Source organism: Nanorana parkeri, unplaced genomic scaffold (genome assembly GCF_000935625.1).
Source record: "Nanorana parkeri isolate BGI_ZX_2015 unplaced genomic scaffold, ASM93562v1 scaffold38, whole genome shotgun sequence".
In the NCBI taxonomy this organism is placed as follows: domain Eukaryota; kingdom Metazoa; phylum Chordata; class Amphibia; order Anura; family Dicroglossidae; genus Nanorana; species Nanorana parkeri.
The window spans coordinates 1,087,048-1,108,430 of record NW_017306306.1 but is presented as its reverse complement, the minus strand read 5'-3'; the positions used below and the strand labels follow the sequence as shown (position 1 = coordinate 1,108,430).

The 21,383-nt window shown below is 43.7% G+C and overlaps 1 protein-coding gene across 1 annotated transcript in view; it reads right to left on the bottom strand.

The window, feature by feature from the left end:
- Positions 1-11,774: 11,774 nt before the first annotated feature.
- The window catches only part of ZNF532 (zinc finger protein 532), a 40,534-nt gene continuing 30,925 nt past the window's right edge, over positions 11,775-21,383 (bottom strand). Inside the window, exons 6-8 of the mRNA XM_018570494.1 lie at positions 17,839-17,951; positions 16,183-16,330; positions 11,775-12,269 (exon numbers count right to left, since the gene is read on the bottom strand). Of these exons, the coding sequence (XP_018425996.1) occupies positions 11,775-12,269; positions 16,183-16,330; positions 17,839-17,951 (756 nt within the window). The remainder of the gene's footprint in view (positions 12,270-16,182; positions 16,331-17,838; positions 17,952-21,383) is intronic.

Here is a 21,383-nt window from a genome sequence, read left to right as displayed (position 1 = left end):
AGACAAGGCAGTCTGCTGCAAAACAGAAGTTCTGCCCAGCATGAGAACAGATACAGATTTAAAAGGAAGAGCAGCAAAGAGAAGGGAAACTACCATGGATTACAGTAAGGCGCACATTACAGTATTGTTTTATGTTAATAAATCTGAGGGTTTAATGTCACTTTAAGGTCGGGCAACTCCAACCCGGCCAGCTGTGTTTTAAAGTGGTTCTAAACCCTCCGTTTTTTTTGCCTATATCTACTGCTAGCATGCAGTAAATATAGGCAAGAAGTTTAAAAAAAAAAAACCCCCCGCTTTAACTAGGTTTAAACTTACCTCGTTATCGCTGTGCGCTCCCGCGCCAAGAATCAGGAACTGCTCGTACGGCCGCAAAGGATCTTGGGGCGGCGGGCGCATGCGCAGTTCCGATTCTCGGCCGGGAGACGAGCAGAGACGCAAGGTAAGTCTATGGACGCGTGCACCCGCATGCAGACACCACTGGATCGGAGGGAGAGAGGAGTCAGCGCTGGATCGGAGAGCCGCCGCACCGCTGGAGGGACAGATGAAAACATCAGGAAAGAAGAAGATCGGAACAAGAGACATCATTTAAGGTAAGTACTGACATTAACATGGGGGTAGGGGACATTTTTTTTTACTTTAATGTCACTTTAACTACAAATCCCAGCATGCATCTGCCTCTGGGAGTCATGCCTGTGGCTGTCAGTCTTGCAATGCCTTTTGTGACTTGCAGTTCCACAACAGCTGGAGGACCAGAGGTGCCCACCCCTGCCATAGATGTATGCACAGTATATGTGTGTTGAAAGTTCACTGCCATTTCCAATCTCCTCTCTTTTGTATCTGATGTTTTTTAATCTTTTTTTGTTTTTAGATGTCCCTCCACTCCTATCAAACTGCCAGGTTTTTTTTTTGCTGTTGACCGCTTGCCTTTGCTTCTCTTACACAGCACAGAATTCATTTGGCATCCCCAATACCTATTAGTTCATGACCTATTTTAATAAGACTGGGGAGGTTTTATAGGAAGTCAGTGGTTATATAAGGCAAAGGTTAAAGGAGAAGTATTGGGAGAGTAATACTTAGGGCCGGTGCACACCTAGGCAACACCCCACCGGGCAGCGGATTGCCGCGCGGTCAGGAGTCGCCTAAGTGTGCACCGACCGCGCTGTGGGTGCCATTATTTTCTAATGGCACCCCAGTCGCGCCGGGCGGCTCCCGTAGTGATTCCGCCCGTGCTTCCGAACATGATTGCGGCTAAAACAGCCGCGCGTCGTGTATCGCAAAAAAAGGTACATGTACGTTTTTCTGCGATTGCCGCGCTGGTGTCACCCCATTGAAATCAATGGGGCCGAGCGGCAATTGCGGCCTGCATTGTGCAGGACCGCGCGATCCCGGATCGCATAGGTCCGCACTGGGCCTTAGAGCTGGCATTTGACACTGCGGCTGTCACAGGTTGGCTTTAAACATCAAGAGCTGAGTGACCATGTAACCGCTGATTGCTCAGCTCACAGTCTTCTCCCTGGAGAGAGCAGTGACCGTCATTCACCGCTCCCTGTAGGGATTCCACCCTACTCTCTCTGTTCCTCCAGCACTCATTGGAGGGACAGACAGGGGGTTGGAGTGCACAGCTGGCTCTTGCACTAGAGAGGCGGAGTCAGCTGTCAATCAGACAGCAGGGCGGATCCTGACAAAATTGTTGGGATCTTTCCCGAGCTGCAGCACAGCTCTGCACTGTCAGGAACTAGATGTAAACTTTGGGTCACTGGAGTCCATTAGTACAACGTAAATATACTTGTTTGCCCTAAAAGAGGAATCAAGCCGGAAAATAAAGATATAGGGTATACGGATGCTGTTTTATGTACAAGACTGCTAATGCTGTGATTAGGCTGTGATCTACTTAGAATAGAGAAGGGTGATATGCGATTCCTTGCTTTGTTTTTAGCCCCCTCTCATTACTTTTAAAGTAATAAATATACAAGATCTCCGACCCCTACTAGGGTCAGATAGAACGCTGCCGTGTGATTTGTATTTATTGTCCAAAATATATAAATATTTCTTAAATGAGGGTGTGGTCTGGCCTGGTTGTGTAGTGAGGGAGAGTGAATAATAAGAGATTACAATTGTTGTTCCCCTAAGATTGGTCAGTCTGGGGGAGTGTATGGACTGGTCAGGCGTGAACCATTTCCCAATCTGACTAATACTGGCCAGTAGGGTTGCCACCTTTTCTTCAAGTGAAACCTGAACACTCTAGCGATGCTCGGGCATTTTTTGGGGGAGAATGAGCCATGGCGTATTCATATGTAAATAGTGCCGCCCATTCATATGTAAATATCACAGTTGAGAATATTTTCAGTGCGCGGCCAGTAGCCCCAATCTTAATTTTGGTTGCCCCTGCCTGCCTGATATCTTGTGTCCGGGTTTCTGCTGCCATGAAACCCGGACACAGCATACAAAACCCGGACTGTCCGGGTGAATCCTGGACAGGTGGCAACACTACTGGCCAGGCAGACAGGCGGTAGCTCAGCATCTAGAGAAGCACACTTTCACAGTCTGTTACTGAAATGTATAGTTTGCTGTATTATGTCATAGGTTCAGGTAGGTAAGCTTATGGCTTATATTCAAGGATGAGCTCAGGCTTGGACTGAACCCAGTTTGAACCTTAGCTCCTCTGAACACAAAGTGCCATGGGGTCACCCGCAGATTAGTCAATGTAATTGACCAAATATAGCTATGTGGCCATATGCGGTCAATGACATCACTGCATCCCACCCCTTTCCATATGTGCAGCTGCAGGAGGGGAATTTCCTGGCTGCAGCTGATTGGTTGGCATTGGATGGAGCTTCCTTCCATGCTCGGAAGAGTTCGTGTTTGAACCTATGCTCATGCGTACTTGTAAATCTCACACACCTCAGAGTGCTGATGCTGACTCAATATCCAGTGAACAAACTGCAGTCAGAGAGGCAGGGTCATCCCAATAATAATGCCTCAGGCGGCACCTCTTTAGGTCAGGTAGAGCAGCATGGATTTGCTGCATAATGTTTGCAGTATGTCTGCCGTCCCCTTTCTGGCCAGAGCATCCCAGGTTGGTAAGAGCCAGACAGGGGGGATGGGCAAGGGCCATACACATCTCAACAATTCTGCACTTAGCAACCTAAGATGCTCTGGCCAGCGTCCTGCTCAGCTCCAGGCAACAAGTGACCTCACTGGTTGCCAGGAGCCGAGCGGGACACTCTAGCCAGCGTCCCGCCCAGCTTGGCGGGGAGATGATGCAGAGGCCACACCCCACTTTCTTTTCTCTCCCTCGGCCACCTCAGGCAACGCAAAGGGTAAGGACTTGTCTGCAGAGAGGTGACAATAGAAGGTGTAAAACTGAACCAAGTGTAGCGCCCCCTTGACCCCCAAAGGCAACGAGGGCAGACATTTCACTCTCAGGCAGGTTCTTAGCTAGTGAAGGGACGTGATCAAAGTTGGACGCCAGTCACTTTAAGTGCCTTTTTGGAATGCTTTATTGCAGAACAGGCAAACTGCGAGATTGGGTACAGGGCTTCAGACATCCATAGCAAAAATTGGACACATTCCAGACTCACCAATACCTTCAGACTTCCACAGTCCAGAATTCTTAGGAGAACAGGCTGACACCGGGTGATAGAGCAAAAGCTGAATAGGGATGTGCATGAGATCTTCCATTGGGAGAGACACCAGACTTGTTCCCGAGGTCCAAATCAGCTCCTGGTACCTTCATCAGTCATAAGGCTTCTTCTGGTTCTCATCTCCAGACAATTCTAGACACCTTCTGGGTCCACATGTTGCCTCCTCCAGGCTTGAGGCCTAGTCAGCTTCTCCAACATTGTGCATCTACCCCCCAGGCCAAGTCCGGGGGCGGACTGGAACTGAGCACATTGCAATCCCCTGAGTATTTATGCACTTCCCCAGCATGCACCACTGGCCATAAAACCCCCAGAGATTGGCTGGTGTGGCATAGACACTCTTGATGTTCCCTGATTGGCTGCCGCACACTGTGGCAGGGTCACACCCCACTCAGGTAGGTACAATCAACAGCAGAACACCTACAATTAACCGGATAATATCCAACTATAAATCAGCTAGACTACTAGCCGATTTATAGAGCTTTAGTAGCCACTCCACTGAAGGTGGTGTTCTATCAAAATCTCCAACTACCTCACTTCCGGTGCTCAGAAAGACTGGAGCTCTGTACAGTTGCGGTGCGCATGCGCGCATAGCGTTTTCAGGATATTCATCAAGTTTGCCACCTGATTAATATTGTTAAAGTGCAGCTGTACAGAGTTCCGTCAGTCTTTTGTGCAGTCTAACGCCATCTGGTCCAAATCTCAAACTTGCAAGTACCCGGCAGTGAGGTAGTTGGAGATTTCAATGAATCAGAGCTTTCGATAGAACAGTGGTAAAGACTACACAAGGATTATTGACATCACTGGATTAGCTGTGCAAAGAGGTCGTAATTAAATCCCAAAACTGGCTAAAAACTTAATTCCTTACAGCCTGCGGTCAAAACAAGTTTTGATTTGAGGAACATCATTATTTACAAAAATCAGGATAGAACAAAAAAAAGAACTCAAATATTTTACTTTTATTTACATGTGAAATGTATTTCATACAATTACAAAGACACAAAAGGATATAGGCATAGAATCATCTGACAGCAGCAAGACTGGACAATCACGGAAAAGTCATCATGCACTTCCAATATATACACAAAATATAGATTTATAAAAATTAATACAAAATAAACATTTTGAGATACATAAAATGTATAAAATAAAATAAAAAAAAAGCAATAATAATAAAACAGATCCTAGAACTCTCACAGAGAAATATATTTAAAAAGGGACAATACTGTACCTAGATTTTTTTAGTTTTTGTTTCCTATTAAGTTTACAATATTACAATAAGTCATAGCTCCAACGTCAACAAGAACTGTGCAAAGAAGAACAGGGACCTCCATTAAACAAGATGCATTCTTATTTTTTTTTCCTTGGTCCCTGTGCATGATCAAAACTAGCTTTTGAAAAGAAGGTAAACTTCAAATACTGGTGGAAACTTATTTTAATGCCATTGTTAATAAAAAAAATAAGAGAAGGAAAATACCAACATACCCAACTCCAGAGATTCTGTGTGTATGTATATATATAATATTTTTTTATTATTAATTAGTCCCAGAGGTAGCCACGACACTCTATTGGTAAGGTAAATATCCAGGTGCACATCCATAGAACTATCCAGAGTAGATATAGAGGCGGTGGCACTCACAAGTCTATATATTTTATATTTTTATTGCGGTTTCAGATTCTCTGTCACATCCTGTGAGGACAGGTGAGGAAGTTAGGAGACATTTCTAAAATGGGGATACACAAAAACAATTTTAGTGTAGCGTGAAGGATCAGAACGTCTAAACAATGATTTCATTGTTGCCTGTGGTTTCCTCTCTGTGACAAAAGTCACAAGGACAGGAATTGGGGGGAAATTTCCCACAATTGTGTCGCAGACAGAACTTTAACGTGACACAAAACTCAGGAGTTTAATCTTAAAAATGCATTCAGGTACCTTAATTATTAGCACAAATGTATCTTATTTGTGTATCACTCAGCTGTAGAACATCAAATCATCTCTGAATTGGTGCCGACACTGTCCTTCCTTCTGGAGGGTGGCTACTTGTGTTCCCCATGGTCCCTGTGTGTGTTGTAAAGTAGTCACCGCTCCGAGCTCGCTCCCGTGATGGACTACAATCTCACGTTTAGTTTACTAATTTGTATTGAGATTGTAGTCCATCACAGCAGCGAGCTTGGAGCAGTGGCTACTTTACAACACACACAGGGACCATGAGGAACAGAAGTAGCCCACCTCCAGAAGGAAGGACAGTGTCAGCACCAATTCAGAGATGATTTGAGGATCTACAGCCGAGTGATACACAAATAAGATACATTTTTGGTAATAGTTCAGGTCTTTGAACGCATTTTTAAGATGTAACTCCTGAGTTTAGAGTCACTTTAGTTCTTCACCACATTATTCAAAACTTTAAAAAATATATATCTCTGCAGTTGGGCTTCAAACATAATATCTCCTTTTCCCAAATTTGATGATGTAAAATAGGAGAGCAGAATATTCACCTTTGTAAATAGCATTGTATCTTGTTCTCATATCTATTTATAAGATGCAGATAAATATTACAATGTATTACAAAATCTTCCCTGTGTACAGAAATTTCACATACTTATCTGCAGGGCCAAAAACCAGAGCGGTGCTGCGAGTTCTTCTGACGCCAACCAACCTTCTTCTTATACAGTCAGAGATAGAATACTAAATGCAATATCTGCTGATTGTCCACTGCCGGTTACTAAGCAACAGCAATTTAAAATGTGAAAGATTTTGACATTAATTATACCTGAACGCTGTGATTTTTGTTTCATAAATTTATTCTAGCTTACTGTCCTTTAAGTGTTTGTTATGCAGCAAATTACAGTCAAGAGGGCATTAAAGACGCTGGGTCAAATATAAAAGGGAGTTTATCAAAACTGGAGCAGGCAGAATCTACAGCCGTTGTCCATGGCAACCAATCAGCTTCTCTCGTTCATTTTTAAAGCTCAACTGAACAAACAGAAGAGAGATGCTGATTGGTTATTAATACTATGAGCAACTGTTCCACATTCTGCCTTCTCCAGTTTCGATAAATTCCCCACAAAGTCTTCTATAATGTTAATCCAGCCTTAATAAATTCTTATATGCCTGAACCCCACCACTCCCCTAAGCCCCACCACAATCATTCAATGGTCCAGTTCAACAGCCTTTTAATGGCTACCTTCATTTGGGACGTAATGCTGACCTAAACCCATAAACAGAAATATATTATAGTCAGGGCCGGTGCTACCACTAGGCAAACTAGGCAGCCGCCTAGGGTGCACTGCTGAGTAGGGCACAGCCTAGACCACTTCCCCCCTCCACCCCCCATTCTATTTCAAATTGCAAAAGCCAATAGCAGGCTGGCTATTGCACCCGCCCACTGAGTAGAGGAGCGGAACCGAGAGACAACTTTCTCTCTCATGTCCGCTCCTCTGCTTAGTGGGTGGGGTTTCAATAGCCAGCCTGCTATTGGCTATTTCAAATTAAAATAGCCAATAGCAGTCTGGCTATTGCTCCTGGCTGCTTACATCCACCTGTCGCCTGCGGATGCTAGCCAGCAGGAGAATGGTGCCACGCAGGGGGAAATGTGCCGTGGGAGGGGGGCTGGGTCGGTGCAAGTAGCTGGTCTTGCCTAGGGGGCAAAATAGCCTAGCACCGGCCCTGATTATAGTGTAGCTTACCAGTCCTTAGATGTGGTGGCTGTGTTAGTTTTCTTTTTGCAGGCTGAAAATACTTTCAGCACATACAGAAAATACTGGTTGATCTTGCCAGAAATACCCTTGACACCACATCATGTGAGATAAACTGGAAGAAAAAAAAACAAAACCTATCTTCCTTCTGTAAACTATAATAGGGATGCACCGATTGGCTGGGAAGCCGCCTCGATGCTGGTTGGTTGGAAAGCCGGTTTCCCGGCCAAACAACATGGAGCTGGCTTCCCGGGCAATCAGGAAGCCGAGCGGCATGTCATTACTCGCCGCTCGGCTTCCCGATTGCCAGGGAAGCCAGCTCCATGCCAGCGGAAGCACCGGTATCGTTACTTGGTATCGACACTCGGTATTGGCGAGTACCGAAAGCAAAATATTGGTACTCGTTATCAAAAAACCAGTATCGGTGCATCCCTAAACTATAATATGGCAACCAGAATCCATGATCAGGGACATGTTCCTGTTAGGATGTGGGAGGAAAAGGAGTATGGGAGAAATAGGTCTGCCTTGGGGGGGGGGGGGCGTGCCCTCCTGGCTTTCAGCACCCTAAGATATTGCGTGGGTGAGCTACAAGCTGATATTGGTGATACAGTTCATTTCAAGGCCCTAGATTAAAAAAAACGGTGGGAAATTGGAGATGAAACCTTACAATGATCAAATACAACGGTATGAAGCAAGAAAAAGTGAAAACCCCCTTTACATGCTTCTACATTGGTCTTAAATAACAGCAAGGGGGCATGCACCAATTGTAGTGCACCACAAAGAGACACAAAAAATGGTGAATTTTAAAAAGCAAATGCCCTCATTTTACCCCGTTATTGTTTTCTGGTTTCCGCTATTAATAAATGGAACTTCTCTATTGTCTACCACAGAGCACGGAAACCACACTGGCAACTAATATAAAAGGGAGCCCCTCTGATTTCTAATCATTTCCACATTAAAATATCATTCCCAGTAACTGCCAATTCCACCAAAGTCCTGAAACCTGACCGATGTATTGGACACATTACCGAACTAGATTCTTCCCGCCATTGTCAAACCTGCCCCGGAAAAGGGACATTTCCAATGTGAATAGTTGCTGCAATGACTCCACTTGTATGACTCCACTGCATTATTTGTTTTAAATTTAAAGTCTGCCGCCCCCCCAAGCAAATCCTTACTGACAAGTGATTTCAAAATTCAGGTACAACAATACTATATCTGTTATAGTCCAGGGGTAGGCAACCTCGGCACTCTGGCCCATGAAGCATTGCAAGACTGACATCCACAGGCATGACGGGAATCGTAGTTTCACCACAGTTGGAGTGACGAGGTTGCCTACCGCTGGACTATATGAGATTATACATGAACCAAGAACATGAAACTGCAAAGATTTTTTCTTCTGATTCATCTTTGTCAACAAGTGAGAGCGGCAAATACAATAGATCTCCAAGTACTGGTTATTTCTAATTTGGTCTCCCACCTTCCCCCGGATTTAATCTGTACTAACGCCCGATGGGGAGCTGGGTACATGAAAAGATACAACCAATACGTAGGAAAAAGTGGGAGGTGCTTGATGACTTGTAACAACCTGTTTGTTTCCTATAAACCAGGGGTAGCCATACTGCGGCCCTCCAGCTGAGGGGAAACTACAAATACCATCATGCATCTGCCTCAGTAGGCCATGCCTATGGCTGTCAGAGACTTGCAATGCCTAATGGGACTTGTAGTTTCATCACAGCTGGAGGGCCGCAGCTTGGCTACCCCTGCTATAAACATTCCTGTACGTGAGGTGCAATGGTGCTTTGTGGCAATGCTGAAAAATGCAGTCACTACCTGTCAAACAGCAGCTTACTCTGGACATTTTAAATTTCTGAGAACAATCAGCAAATTGGTGAATGTGCAAAACATGTGATACCAAATACATTATTTAAGAGCAATGCACAGTGCTTTATGACACCACAACCAATGCATCATTCTCTGACCTGATGGGCTGCTGAGGGTTAATACACATCACCTCTGCTCTCTGGATTGCATGATTAGGCAAGTGTGAGGCATTGTGACGTTTTCACTGGTTGCTGTGGGTTACCGTTTCTTCCAGTGACCCAGTTTTGATGGTTTCCCAGTATCTCCTGTGCTGGTCGATACAGGGGACCTCTCATTCTTTTGTCTTTCGGATTGGCGGGACTATGTAAACATATAACACAAAGAGCTGTGACGTACAGCAAACCCATGCCAACCAAAACAGGAACCAGGTCTAACTGCTGGTACAGTAAACTGATTGGTTGCCATGAGTAACTGTGTGCCATTACCTAAAGCACTGTGTTATTATATAACCCCAATACCTAATGTAGCATATCTGTACAACTAGGTCAACTACAATATTAAAAAGGTACTGTGTCACACCTGTGTGAGAAGCCTCAGGTGCAAAGGGTCTTTCTCTGACTACCTGTTGCACCTCATTTCTGGGCAGTGAAGCTCAACCCATTGCCAATCACTAGTATGCAGCTCAGAGTCAGAAATGTCTTCACCTGAGGCTTCTCACATGAATATTTTGCTTTGGGACAGGTACCACTTAACTCTGATTTTTCCCCTAGGTGATATCACATATAAAATGACTTATTTTTACATCAATACGGTCACAAAGAGTATAAAAAAGAGTCCATATTTACATCTGTGGTGGATTCTACATGGAATACTGCTCTCGTAGGGTCAGTGTATCAGTGTCTTGAAGAGACGGGTGAGTCACGGCGAAAAGTATTGCAACGGGGTGATTCCATCGCCTTAGTTCACTGATTGTTTTTTTTTGAAGGTACAGTCCATCCAAAAAAAAAAGTGGGCCTGTCAGTGAAATAGTGGGGACCATTGTTTGAGGTGAACCAATAATCACGGAGGGTGCAGCCCATAATTTGCTATCACAGGGACAAATTTGATCAGTGTATTCTTGAAAGTAGAAGCCATCCAAAGACAACCCTGTCACTAGCCAGGATCTCCATCTCGTTGCCTCCCAACTGCTTTTGCTGGTCCATTCCTGCTGGTCAACCAATCCTACTCAATATTAGCAGAATGCCAAGAGTTTAGGCAGCACATAAGTGAGACTTTGTCATTTCATTAAAGAGGCTCCTATGTAAAGTGGTAAAAGGCTAGAGGAGTGCAGTGTCTCTGCTGTATAGACACCTAGCTATGGTCTGGGACCTTGGTTCTCAACGGGTAGGTCGTGACCACATGTTCAGTGGGTCGCCCCGTGCCTTCCTCAGCCTCCCCCTTTTGCAGCACTGCCAGCTCTTGAGCCAAACAGCCATTCAAAATATGCAGCCCGGTGCCGAGTGTCAGCTTGAGGTGGGATTGGCTGGGTCTATGGCTGTGAGGGAGCTCCATCCATACATGCAGCTTCCTCACTTGTCCTGTAGAGGTGCCTGGACCGGAGCGACATCACATTCTGGCTCTCTGCACCTCTTCAGGGCACACAAAGGGATCTGTACAACCTGCACATACGGATGGAGTTCCATCACAGCACAGCAGCCCACACTGCACCCCAGGCTGAGGATCCACTCCAGTTCTCATAAGGTATGGAGACTGGGTGGATCTTTTGAATGGCACCCCAAACGCACCTCCCACCCACAGTTCGATCGCCTGCACCGGAACGCGTGGTACTGCAATGCTGTGCGTTCCTTTGCAGTGCGACTTGGGTCGCGACTTAATGACCAAGGACAAATGTGGGTCCTGAGGTTACACAGGCTGAGAACCACTGCTCTAGGAGGTTCTGTCCCAGATAACATCCCTTGAGCCATTCAACCTCAGATACTCATTATTACAAGCGTTCATCCTTTCATACCTGAATTTAAAGCCTCCCATACATTCCCATTTCCTGTCAGTGAAAGTTAATAGAAGCCTCCACAAAGGAGAGAGGTGACACCATGAGGCCTCTAAATGTCTAACTTGGCCTTCTGGACAGGGAGTGGCTACAATTGTGTATCAGCAATGACTCCCCTTACTGCATGGGAGTGTTTAAGGTGGATTATTCGGACCCAGAGTCCTCCCTCAAAGATCACTCCCCACACCCATCCTCTTCATATCATAGGAAGAAGGAACTTTTGACTCAAGTGTAAATTATGAAATATTCTTGCCTGACTTCTCTGCCTTCATGCTGTAATGTCTCACCCGTTTGCTGCCGGAGGGCTTTACAATGAATACTGCAAGTAATGACTGAAAGTGTTTGTGGCAGTGGTTGGACTACAACTGAGAGGGTGGAACTTGGATTTACCCCTAGCGTTCAAGAGTCCTGCGCTTTTCCCTGTACAGCAAGAAAAATGTACCACTTAAGCACCCCTTTGAGTATTGGTTCAATGCATAAAATAGCTGCTTTATATAGACGACGGATCCCCTGTAATCAGACTTTTGCAGAACAGAAGTACTGTAGTCCTCTTTGTAGAGGCAATGTCACTTCTCTGTAGAGCCCATCCTTTTAGACTTTATAAAAGCCATGCCATGAGTCCTCATGTGGGTATTTAAGGCAGCTTCAGTTTCGAATGTCTTGGCGCAAACTTTGCATGTTTTGTCAGATGTTATGCTATCCGCCGTTTCATTCCCAGCTGCCAGTTTATTCTCCTGCTGAGCATCCTCTCCAGAACCGTTCTGCTTGACCGAGGTCTGTGGCTCCTTGAGCTTGTGGACGATGAAGAGGTGTCTGGAGAGGGACACGTGGGAGGTGTAGCAGAGGCCACACTCCTGGCACTGGTAGGAAGAGCCATCGGACTTGTGCTGGGGGATGTGCTCGTGAAACTGGAGAAGGTTTTCTGTTGTGAAGCCGCACACCGCACACTTGTGGACCTTGAAGACGTTGATCTTCAGTTTCTTCAGGGGCTGAGTGATGGCTCCCCGGGGTGACCGGAATTCCACAACTGGTTCCTCCAGTATGCGCTTTTGTGCAGGCACCTGTAATAAACATCAAACACCATGAGATGCAATAGGCCTGACACAAACCTGGGCAATCCAAACTAAAAGAATTGCATTAGTGTCTTCCACATTTTATACTTCTGGAAATGTTGGATGACTGTGTTCCCCAACGTGGTTCCATATTCTGATCTCTATGTCACTGCAGAGTCCTAGTGACATAGGAGTTGAAGGAAGAAACCAGAGTGCAAGGTGTTGGCTATAGAAATCCAACACACTGTTGTCTAATACTGAAAACACTGATGGAGGCTACATTGCTGGAATGGCAGGGAGGTAGGTGACACGGGCTCTTCTATTGCAGGGAACTCTCAACGGCATGTTTTAAGTGTCACTTCAAATGTGGACCTTTAACCATATCTTTAAAATAACAACAAACATACCTTTAGAAATGTTTAATAAAAAAACAATGGAAGTGGGGGGGCAGGTGATGGAAGTGGGAGGGGGGAAGGTGATGTAGGTAGATATGGGGGTCTGGGTCAGAAAGTGGGGGGGCAGGTGATGGAGGTGGGAGGGTGGTGGGGGACCTTTAGCAAAATCTTGCCCAGGGCCCAATAATATTAAAGAAGGCCCTGTCTGCTCCTGTAAGTTTATTCACTGACACCAGTGAATATAGAGCAATAGAGATCTAATCAGCTCCTAGTGTTGGCACTCGCTCAACTAGTCCTGTTGTAGAGGATTACAGGAGGCTGATATATGGCTCAAGAGACTTATAATCAAATTGCACTGAAAAATAAGAAGACTATTAAAGGGTATCTGTGGTCAAAAACTAAAAATAATATTGAATTTCCATATATCTAGTATGTATTCCTATTACAATGCTGATGTTATAACAGGAGAGGGTATGCTGTCAATTTAGAATTCTTATAAGATATGTATGTAATGATTTCTACAAATGCAAGTTTTAAGGATTTCGATTAATAGCTTGCACCTGTCACCTGGAATGGCTGCTAAAATTTGATTTTGGTTGCTTCGGGTTATGAGCTCTTTACAACCTTGCTGCCATTTGTACGGTTTTTAAAAATAGGTCTCAAAGGGTATTAAAGCAAACTTGATCTGTACGAGATAATAGCGCATTGGCTGATGGTCTGCTGGTTGCTATGGCAATGTTTTTCTAGCGAAGGGAAGACGGCGGTATGGCACAAAATCCCCAGAGGCGGAAGCACAGTTAATTCACAAATAAAGAAGTGGAAAAAAAGTTAATAAGCCATAACACCACTTAATAGATGTTGTTATCATTCTACAAATTGTGGTACACAAATCAGACTGTGCAATCTTTTTAAGTGGACTAAACTAAAAAAATTATATGGAACATCTAAAAAGGTGTTAATTGTGCCCAAGGGTGTCCCTAGCAGTCTCACCGCCCGCTTGTGATGCACATTCCAAGCTGCGGGCAAGGAAGGCAGTGTTGGTTAATTGCTCTTGGTGCACATTCCAGGAAGGGGTGGGTCTTGTGGTGGACGTTTCGGGCTATGGTGCAGCTTAGTGCACACCGTCCTGCCCATCTCACGGACGCCACTGGTCTGAGCGACCCACTCAGCTTCTGGCAACCAGTGAGCTTGCCGAAACGATGGAGAGAATGCCACAGGTTGCCAAAAACTGTGAGCAACCTACGACACTCTGGCCAGTGCCTGGCACCCCCCCACATGACCCAATGAGATGCCGCAAATGCCTCAAGCTGTCTCATTATAGGGATGTCTCTGACTGTGCCTAATCCGTACCCTAAAAGAGTTTGTCCTTAATATTTCCTGAAACAAAATCAGTGCACTTCCTGTGCCTTATATCTGTACATCTGCTGTACATTTAAGGCACTGCTGCCTCCGACTGCTAGAGCGAGTTTAGGTGATGTCATTACTGTGCTGCTCATGGTTCTCTTTCCTGGAGAGGAAGCTGTACCTGAGGACCTGCAGTGCAACATCTCTATGCTTCTTCTTCATTCATTTCGTGAAATCTGTGCTTCCTCCACTTGCCCTGCTGCTCCTTGGTCATTAACTAGGGATGCACCGATACCGATACTAGTATCGATATCGGTGCCGATACTGAGTATTTGGGCGAGTACTCATACTCGCCCAAATGCTCCGATGCCTAGCCTGGTACTTCCTGTATCAGGAAGCCTGGCAGCGCATCATTACATGCGGCCCGGTTTTCTGATTGGCCGGGAAGTGGCTCCATGCTCTCTTGTCACTTGTGATGAAAGCATGGAGCCGACTTCCCGGCCAATCGGGAAGCCGGGCGCCGTGTAATGACGCAGCGCCCGGCATTCTGATTGGCCGGGAGGCCGGCTTCATGCTCCCTCGTCATTTCATGACGAGGGAGCATGGAGCCGGCCTCCTGGCCAATCAGAAAGCCGGGCGCCGCGTTATTACACAGCTTCCATGATTGGCCAGCAAGACGGCTCCGGCTGGGTACCGGAGGAAGGCCGCTCCTGGCTGGAGAGGCCCCGGGGGTTGACAGGCTGAACATGCCATGGTGAGAGGGGGCAGAGATCCGCACTGCAGAGACATGCTGGATCTTATTATTATTATTATTATGGGGATTCGTATGGGACGGCTTTCTTGTTAATCGGAGTGCCGGGTGGCGAGTCTTTACACGCTGCCCGGCTTCCCGTCTAATCATGAAGCCAGGTGGCGAGTCATTACACGCCACCTGGCCTCCTGAATGGGGCTTCCGGTACTCGGTAATTGGTATCAGCGAGCACCGGGAAAAAGTATCGGTACCAAAATACCGGTATCGGTGCATCCCTATCGTTAACCCACCGGTCATCAGAAATGCAGCTCTGACATGAAGAAGCAAAGCCCAGCTCCTCTACCAAGATGGCCGTCTCCACACAGAGCAGAAGTCAGTAATGGGGAAAAGATCAGCTGCGGGAGCGCTGGAGGCCACAGACCATACTGCTTTAGTCATTCGTCCTCTGCTTGCCTTTTTAGGTACAACTTCAACAACACAGATCCTCTGGTTTACATGTCAAGCTGAAGCTCAAATTATACACACTGTTGATTTAGGCATACCATTGACTCATCCACTCTTCCTGCCTGCTCTGTTCAACACCAAGTAGCGTTTGTAATTAGAAAGAGAGAGTTTAAAAGGAAACTGATTCTGCTGTGCCCTCTGTGTTTAGAACAGCCATAATGTTAGACATAACTACTGTCATGCACCTTGTATTATATGTTTATTTGTAAAACACATATTTAATATATATTAAAAAAAAATACCAGAACAAAATTGCCTTTAAAAAAATTATGCTTATTAAAAAAAAACAAAAAAAACAATAAAGTGATCCCAAACCATTATTTTTTTACCTTTAAAAGCGGACCTTTACCCATATCTTTAAAATAACACCAAAACACACCTTTAGAAATGTTTAGTGATGACAATCTACAGACAGATACTTCTAGATAATTGCCGGCTTTGTATTCTTTGCATACCTTATTACTCTTTTCTTTCCCAGTCTTCTGACAGTGGCCATGTTTACTAAGGGCAAATTACTAGCTCCCCATTTACTTCCTGAAACTTTTACACATGTGACTAAGACATGTGACCATGCACATCACATCAGGGGAGGAAAATGCCTTTCCCCGAAATCTCGTGAGATTACAGATGAGATTTCCCAGCAATGCACTGCTGATGTAACCTTCCCAGGATGCAACTGTTTTTGGTACATCATCATCATTTCAATGACAAGGCAATCCCAGCGTGCATTGCTTTGGCAAACTGAAGTCATTTTGTCCTTTCAAAGCAGGAAGTGAATACTCTGCAAGTGTAAGTATTTCATAATAACAGCATTTTACATCTGACATGTCTATGTTATTATTAATCATCATACATAGAGGGATGCATTGGGAGAATTTGATTTTTGAGTGTAAAGGTCCGCTTTAAGTATGTTAGTATTAAAATTTACCTGAGGGCAGTCCTTCTCCTCCAATGTCTGTTCAGTTTTCACTTCCCCTCGGTCTTTCACTTGAGGCTCTTTGATGCCGTGCATGACTTGAATGTGTTTCTCCAACATTAAGCGCTTGGTGAAAGCTCGCTTGGTATCAGTACAATGCCTAGACAACAAAACATCACACTTACACTCCAAACAAAAAATGGCTGCCTGAAAACTTGAAATGAACCCGTGTGGAAACCTAGACACATAAACATGTAAAATAGCAGATTTAGGAAGAAGCTTTTATTTCAGTATATATTTGATAGGCACACATCTCCACCAATGGCAATGTTTGCTTACAGGTGGCTCAGCACCCAACAATGCATTGTAGAATGCACAGAGTGGGGCATGCCTATTCTCCACCTTGGGGAATAATAGGCACGTAGTTAGGGCACCAAGCTAAACATTTACATACTTACAGCCTTTGCTACCTGACTAAAAGTAATTAAAACAAATATGTTGCTAAAAAGGCACCTTCCTCTGCCCAAAGGTTCCATCTACTATCCTGTAGGGTTACTAGAAGTCTGGAGAACTCAGGTGCTCTGATGAGATATTAGCAACCAGTTCTGCTGGTTGCTGACTCTGGCTCGCCCCTCCGGTTCCTCACTATTGGCCCATCACTGTGACAGGCAACCTAATGTGAGTTGGTCAATATTTCCATGGCAGAGTCCCTCAGGTTTCTGGGTCTGCTAGGCCAAGAAAGGAGGTTAACTAGATGGGCAGCACAGTGGTGTAGTGGTTAGCACTTCTGCCTTGCAGCACTGGGGGTCCCTTGTTTGAATCCTAACTAGGTCACTATCTGCATGGAGTTTGCATGTTCTCCTTTGCTTGCATAGGTTTCCTCCGGGTACTCTGGTTTCCTCCCACACTCCAAAGACATGCTGGTAGGTTAATTGGCTCCTCTCTAAGTTGGCCCTCTATGTATGGATGTGATATAGAGACCTTAGATTGTAAGCTCCTTGAGTGTAGGGACTGATGTGAATGTGCAACTATGTAAAGTGCTGCGTAAATTGTTGGCGCTATATAAAATACCTGTAATAAAATAAATAAATAAAGATCCAAAGACTGTCATGTCTTTGGCTGAATTTATATGCAAATCTCAATTTTTCCTGTAAAAGTCAAGCTTGGCTCTGCTATCTCCTACCTCCAGAGCTTCCTCATTGATCTGGGATGTTACCCATTATACTAAAAAAGACCAGAAATGGCTTAAGGAGCAAATGCGGGAGAACCAAGCATGGGTTTTACTGGAAAAAGTTGAGATGCAGACAATAATTCATACCTATAGCAGCTGTTCTACATTTACTCATTTTAGTCTGAATTATCCAGGTTTCGGACAGACTAACTGTATGCTGCTTGTTTACATTTTTAGTTCTTTATCCAGATTCACTATATTCTTATCCATAACTGAAAAATGGGTCTTGGTTGAAAAAGAGATCGCAAAGTAACTATAGAAATATAAAATCACAGCCAGTATGCAGCCTAAATGTCAATATGATTTTGGTGGATTTTTCCTTGTGCAAATAAGAGAGAGAGATCATATGTACATGTAATATCCTGAGAAGGATTAAGGCCTTTCCATGTGGCCGATTGAATTAATGAGTCATCTGGGAGCCAAAGAGAAACACTCACGGGCAGGTGTAGACCTTGCGGATGCCTTTGTGTTTGATGCGGTTGTGCCGACACAGACTATGCGATGAACTGAAAGACTTGTCACACTGCCGACATGGATGCTTCTTCATGTGCTGTAAAGAGAAACACAATTAATTGGCATCGCCATAAAAATGTTGGGTATTTTATTATAAATATCATCATTGCCATACAATATGTGTTATGTTCTTTTTTTCATTGGGCCTATTTTTTTTATTAATAATTAATTATTGCATTTATTATTGAAAACATATAAATAAAAAATAAAAAAAATCACCCATAACTGGAGTTAACCATTGCAAAACAATTATACATTTACACAGCATTTTAAAGTAGTACTAAAGACTGGGTGTTTCTTACTTTAATGCATTCCGTGCATCAAGGCAAAAAACACCCAGTACTTTTGTAAAACCCCCGTCCCCCCCTCGCTTACCTGTAGCCACATGTATCCTCCGCCACTACCAGGAAGATACTCGGGAATTTCCTGGTTGTGTGGGGAAGGTACTGAAGGCAGAAGATCCATAGGCTTCTTCTGCCGTCAATGAAACTGTGACTGCAAGAGTGGGGGAGTGGCCGGCCTCACACTGTGTGTGTGTCTATAGATGCACACAGCTAGGTGCGGGCACGACCGTGAGTGTGCACACACAGGTGCCTCCACAGCTGATGGAGGCCCCTATAAGGTGGGTGGGGCTAACTGTTTCGATACCACTAGAGAACGAGGAAATAAAAAACAAAAAAACTTTTTTTTAAAGTAAGTCTGGCCCCCATAAACGAAAGAAACCCCCTCCCAAAGGTTTAATGTCACTTGAAGGTGGATACGGACACCAAAGTGGGGAAAAAACATTACTTTATGGTTAGTCCATAGGGTAGCAATAAACCATGCTAAGGAACCTAGGTGGGACCAGGACAATACCTTACGCAAAGAAACAAACACAGAAAAAGACGGAACTAACTAGAACAGCGCCTGAACTTTCATTGAAATTTCACAGAAGTGTTTCCTGTTCAAAAACATTTTGGGTGAATTTTTTACATTTTAACAAAATACGCAATTTAAAGTGATAAAAAGGTCAACATTTTCCATTACGAAAATGATTGTGTGGTGAACAAACCCCCCCCCCCCCCCCCCCCCCCTTTTTTTCACCCCATATACAGATTTCTCAGTCTCTGCCAATGTGCCATCTTCTCCCTTACAAGCCATTCTTGTAGTACTCTGGGTGAAGCGAGGATATACAGTAGGTGTTAATTATCCATGTCCTCAGTTAACCTTCTTATTTCGAAGCTATTGAATGGCCTTTATTTTCATTCAAAGTTCAGTCATACAAAAAAAAAACTATTCAAAAAAAACTCAAAATCTAATAAATGTACTTTTGTTTTTATAAATGGTCTGGAATAAAAAAATAATTAATTAGGATCAAGTGAGGATATTAAAGGATATACAGAGAAGCCACCACATCTAAGGACTAGTAAGCTGCAATAAATTTATTTTTGTTTAGATAAACTTTGATGACTGAGTTCACCAAGAGTATTATATGGATGGCTGTGTTTACAAAAATACTTAAAAAATGCATTAAAAAAAACTAGCCCATGTGGAAAAAAAGGAAATTAAAACTAAGACTATTTCATGTTGCTTTTTTGCATATTTTAGTGTATTGTACCATTTGCATAAAAAAAAGGAATCCAAACATTTAAAAAATTGCCAGTTTTACTCAGTTTTCCCCCTATTGTCTGAAAAACCTTTAATAAAATACACCAGAAATCATGTGAAAAAAGGACAAAAAGAAAAATATTTTAGAGTATTTAGTAAATACTATTTACTTTTGTGTTAAGTTTAATCACATCACATATGATCATGCATGCTGTGATAAAAAAAAATGTGCAAAAATGTTTGTGCCCTTTCCTGGTGTTTTAGATAAAATTAAAAAATATTACATATACAAAATTTTTTTAAATACACCATTAAAAACAAACAAACAGTCAGAATAAATAAAAACAAGAGCTATCACAGCACTCTACAAAACATCTAAGAACAGCCTTAAACCACGAGTCAATGTTGACTCCAATTGAAGAAGAGAGTTTTACCCTTCGCATACAGAAAGGATTCCGTATACAGAAAGTAACAGCTGTAAACATTTGGAGTAGACTTCCACATGGGCTAGTTCTGGCCAACTCATTAGCTTCAAAACAAGGACTGGACGTGTTTCTATATGCATAAAATAACAGTAACTTGCTCTTAAAATTACACTTCAGAATGTTGACCCAGGAAGCATCTGGTCGCCATTTGGGATCAGGAAGGATTGAGTGGACTATACTTTATAAGGGTTTTGTGCCTTCCTTTGGATCAGCTTTTTCTGAGAATGCACGGAGTTTATTTTTTTTCTTTGTCCTTTGGTTGAACTTGATGGACAAGTATCTTTTTTCACCCTAAATATTTAAATAATTGACAGAACAAAGGCAGTCTGTTGCAAGTCCTTGCAATGTATACAAGTGACCTGAAAAGGAAAAGGGTTTATCAAAACACTGGGGGTTCTTTTTAATGTATACCTAAAGCCAAAACCTTTGGACAGAGTAGGAAAGAGTTAAATCCATCAGGACTTTGTTTGCTATCTTTGTCTTATTGTTAGGATTCCTCTTCACTTCATGTCTGGCAGACAGAACCGGAATTGTGGCGGGGGATGCCTCCAAGTAAGGTAAACACTTTCTTAGTAGCCAACACAACAAGGGTCCCTATTGAAATGTGGATAGTCTTTCCTTTTTTTTATGTCTTTCTTTCACTTTCTCTCCTTGCCCCTCTGCAGCACTTGCCCCTCCCTTTCTCTTCCCCTTCTTCCCTTTGCTTCCTTCTATCAGAATTATTGGCGTTAATACAAAAATTGTGGTATAGTTTACACAATGTTCCGCACCTTGAAGCGATAGGAGAGGTCGCAGTCTAGATGTGACCAGTTGCTCTTCATTCGATCAATCAGACGTGCCTTCATGGCCGTACAATTGGTCCGATGCTTATACATTTATGTGCTACTATTCCTTTGGCTGAACCCATGTCATTTATACTTTGAAATTCTGTTTTTCTATGTTATTTGTAACTTCTAAAATCTTTAAAAAAAAACATAAATATCTTTAAATAAATAATAATAATTAAAAAACAAAGTGGATAGAGGAGGTCTCAAAAATTAGGAACAAACTTGGTCAACAGAAGCACCCATCATATTATCTACATCAATAGATTTAGGTAAGGTGGACCCTCTTAATGGATGGGCACTTCTGTTGACAATGTTTGTTTCTTCCCCCCTCATTTTTGGGACCTCCTCTATCCGCACAGAGCAGGAATTCACACAGCCACTGGCATCAGGAAGTCCGGATTCTCTTGACAAACAGAGAAAGTGACTCAAATCTGCACGGAGGCAGGAATTAATATTCTCAGCAGGCTCCAAAACCAGGTTGCCTGTCCCAGAAACTGGTGTCTAGCAACCTTACAGATGTGAGTATTCTATTCCCAGTCGCAATTCACCAACCAATACCTTTCCATAATT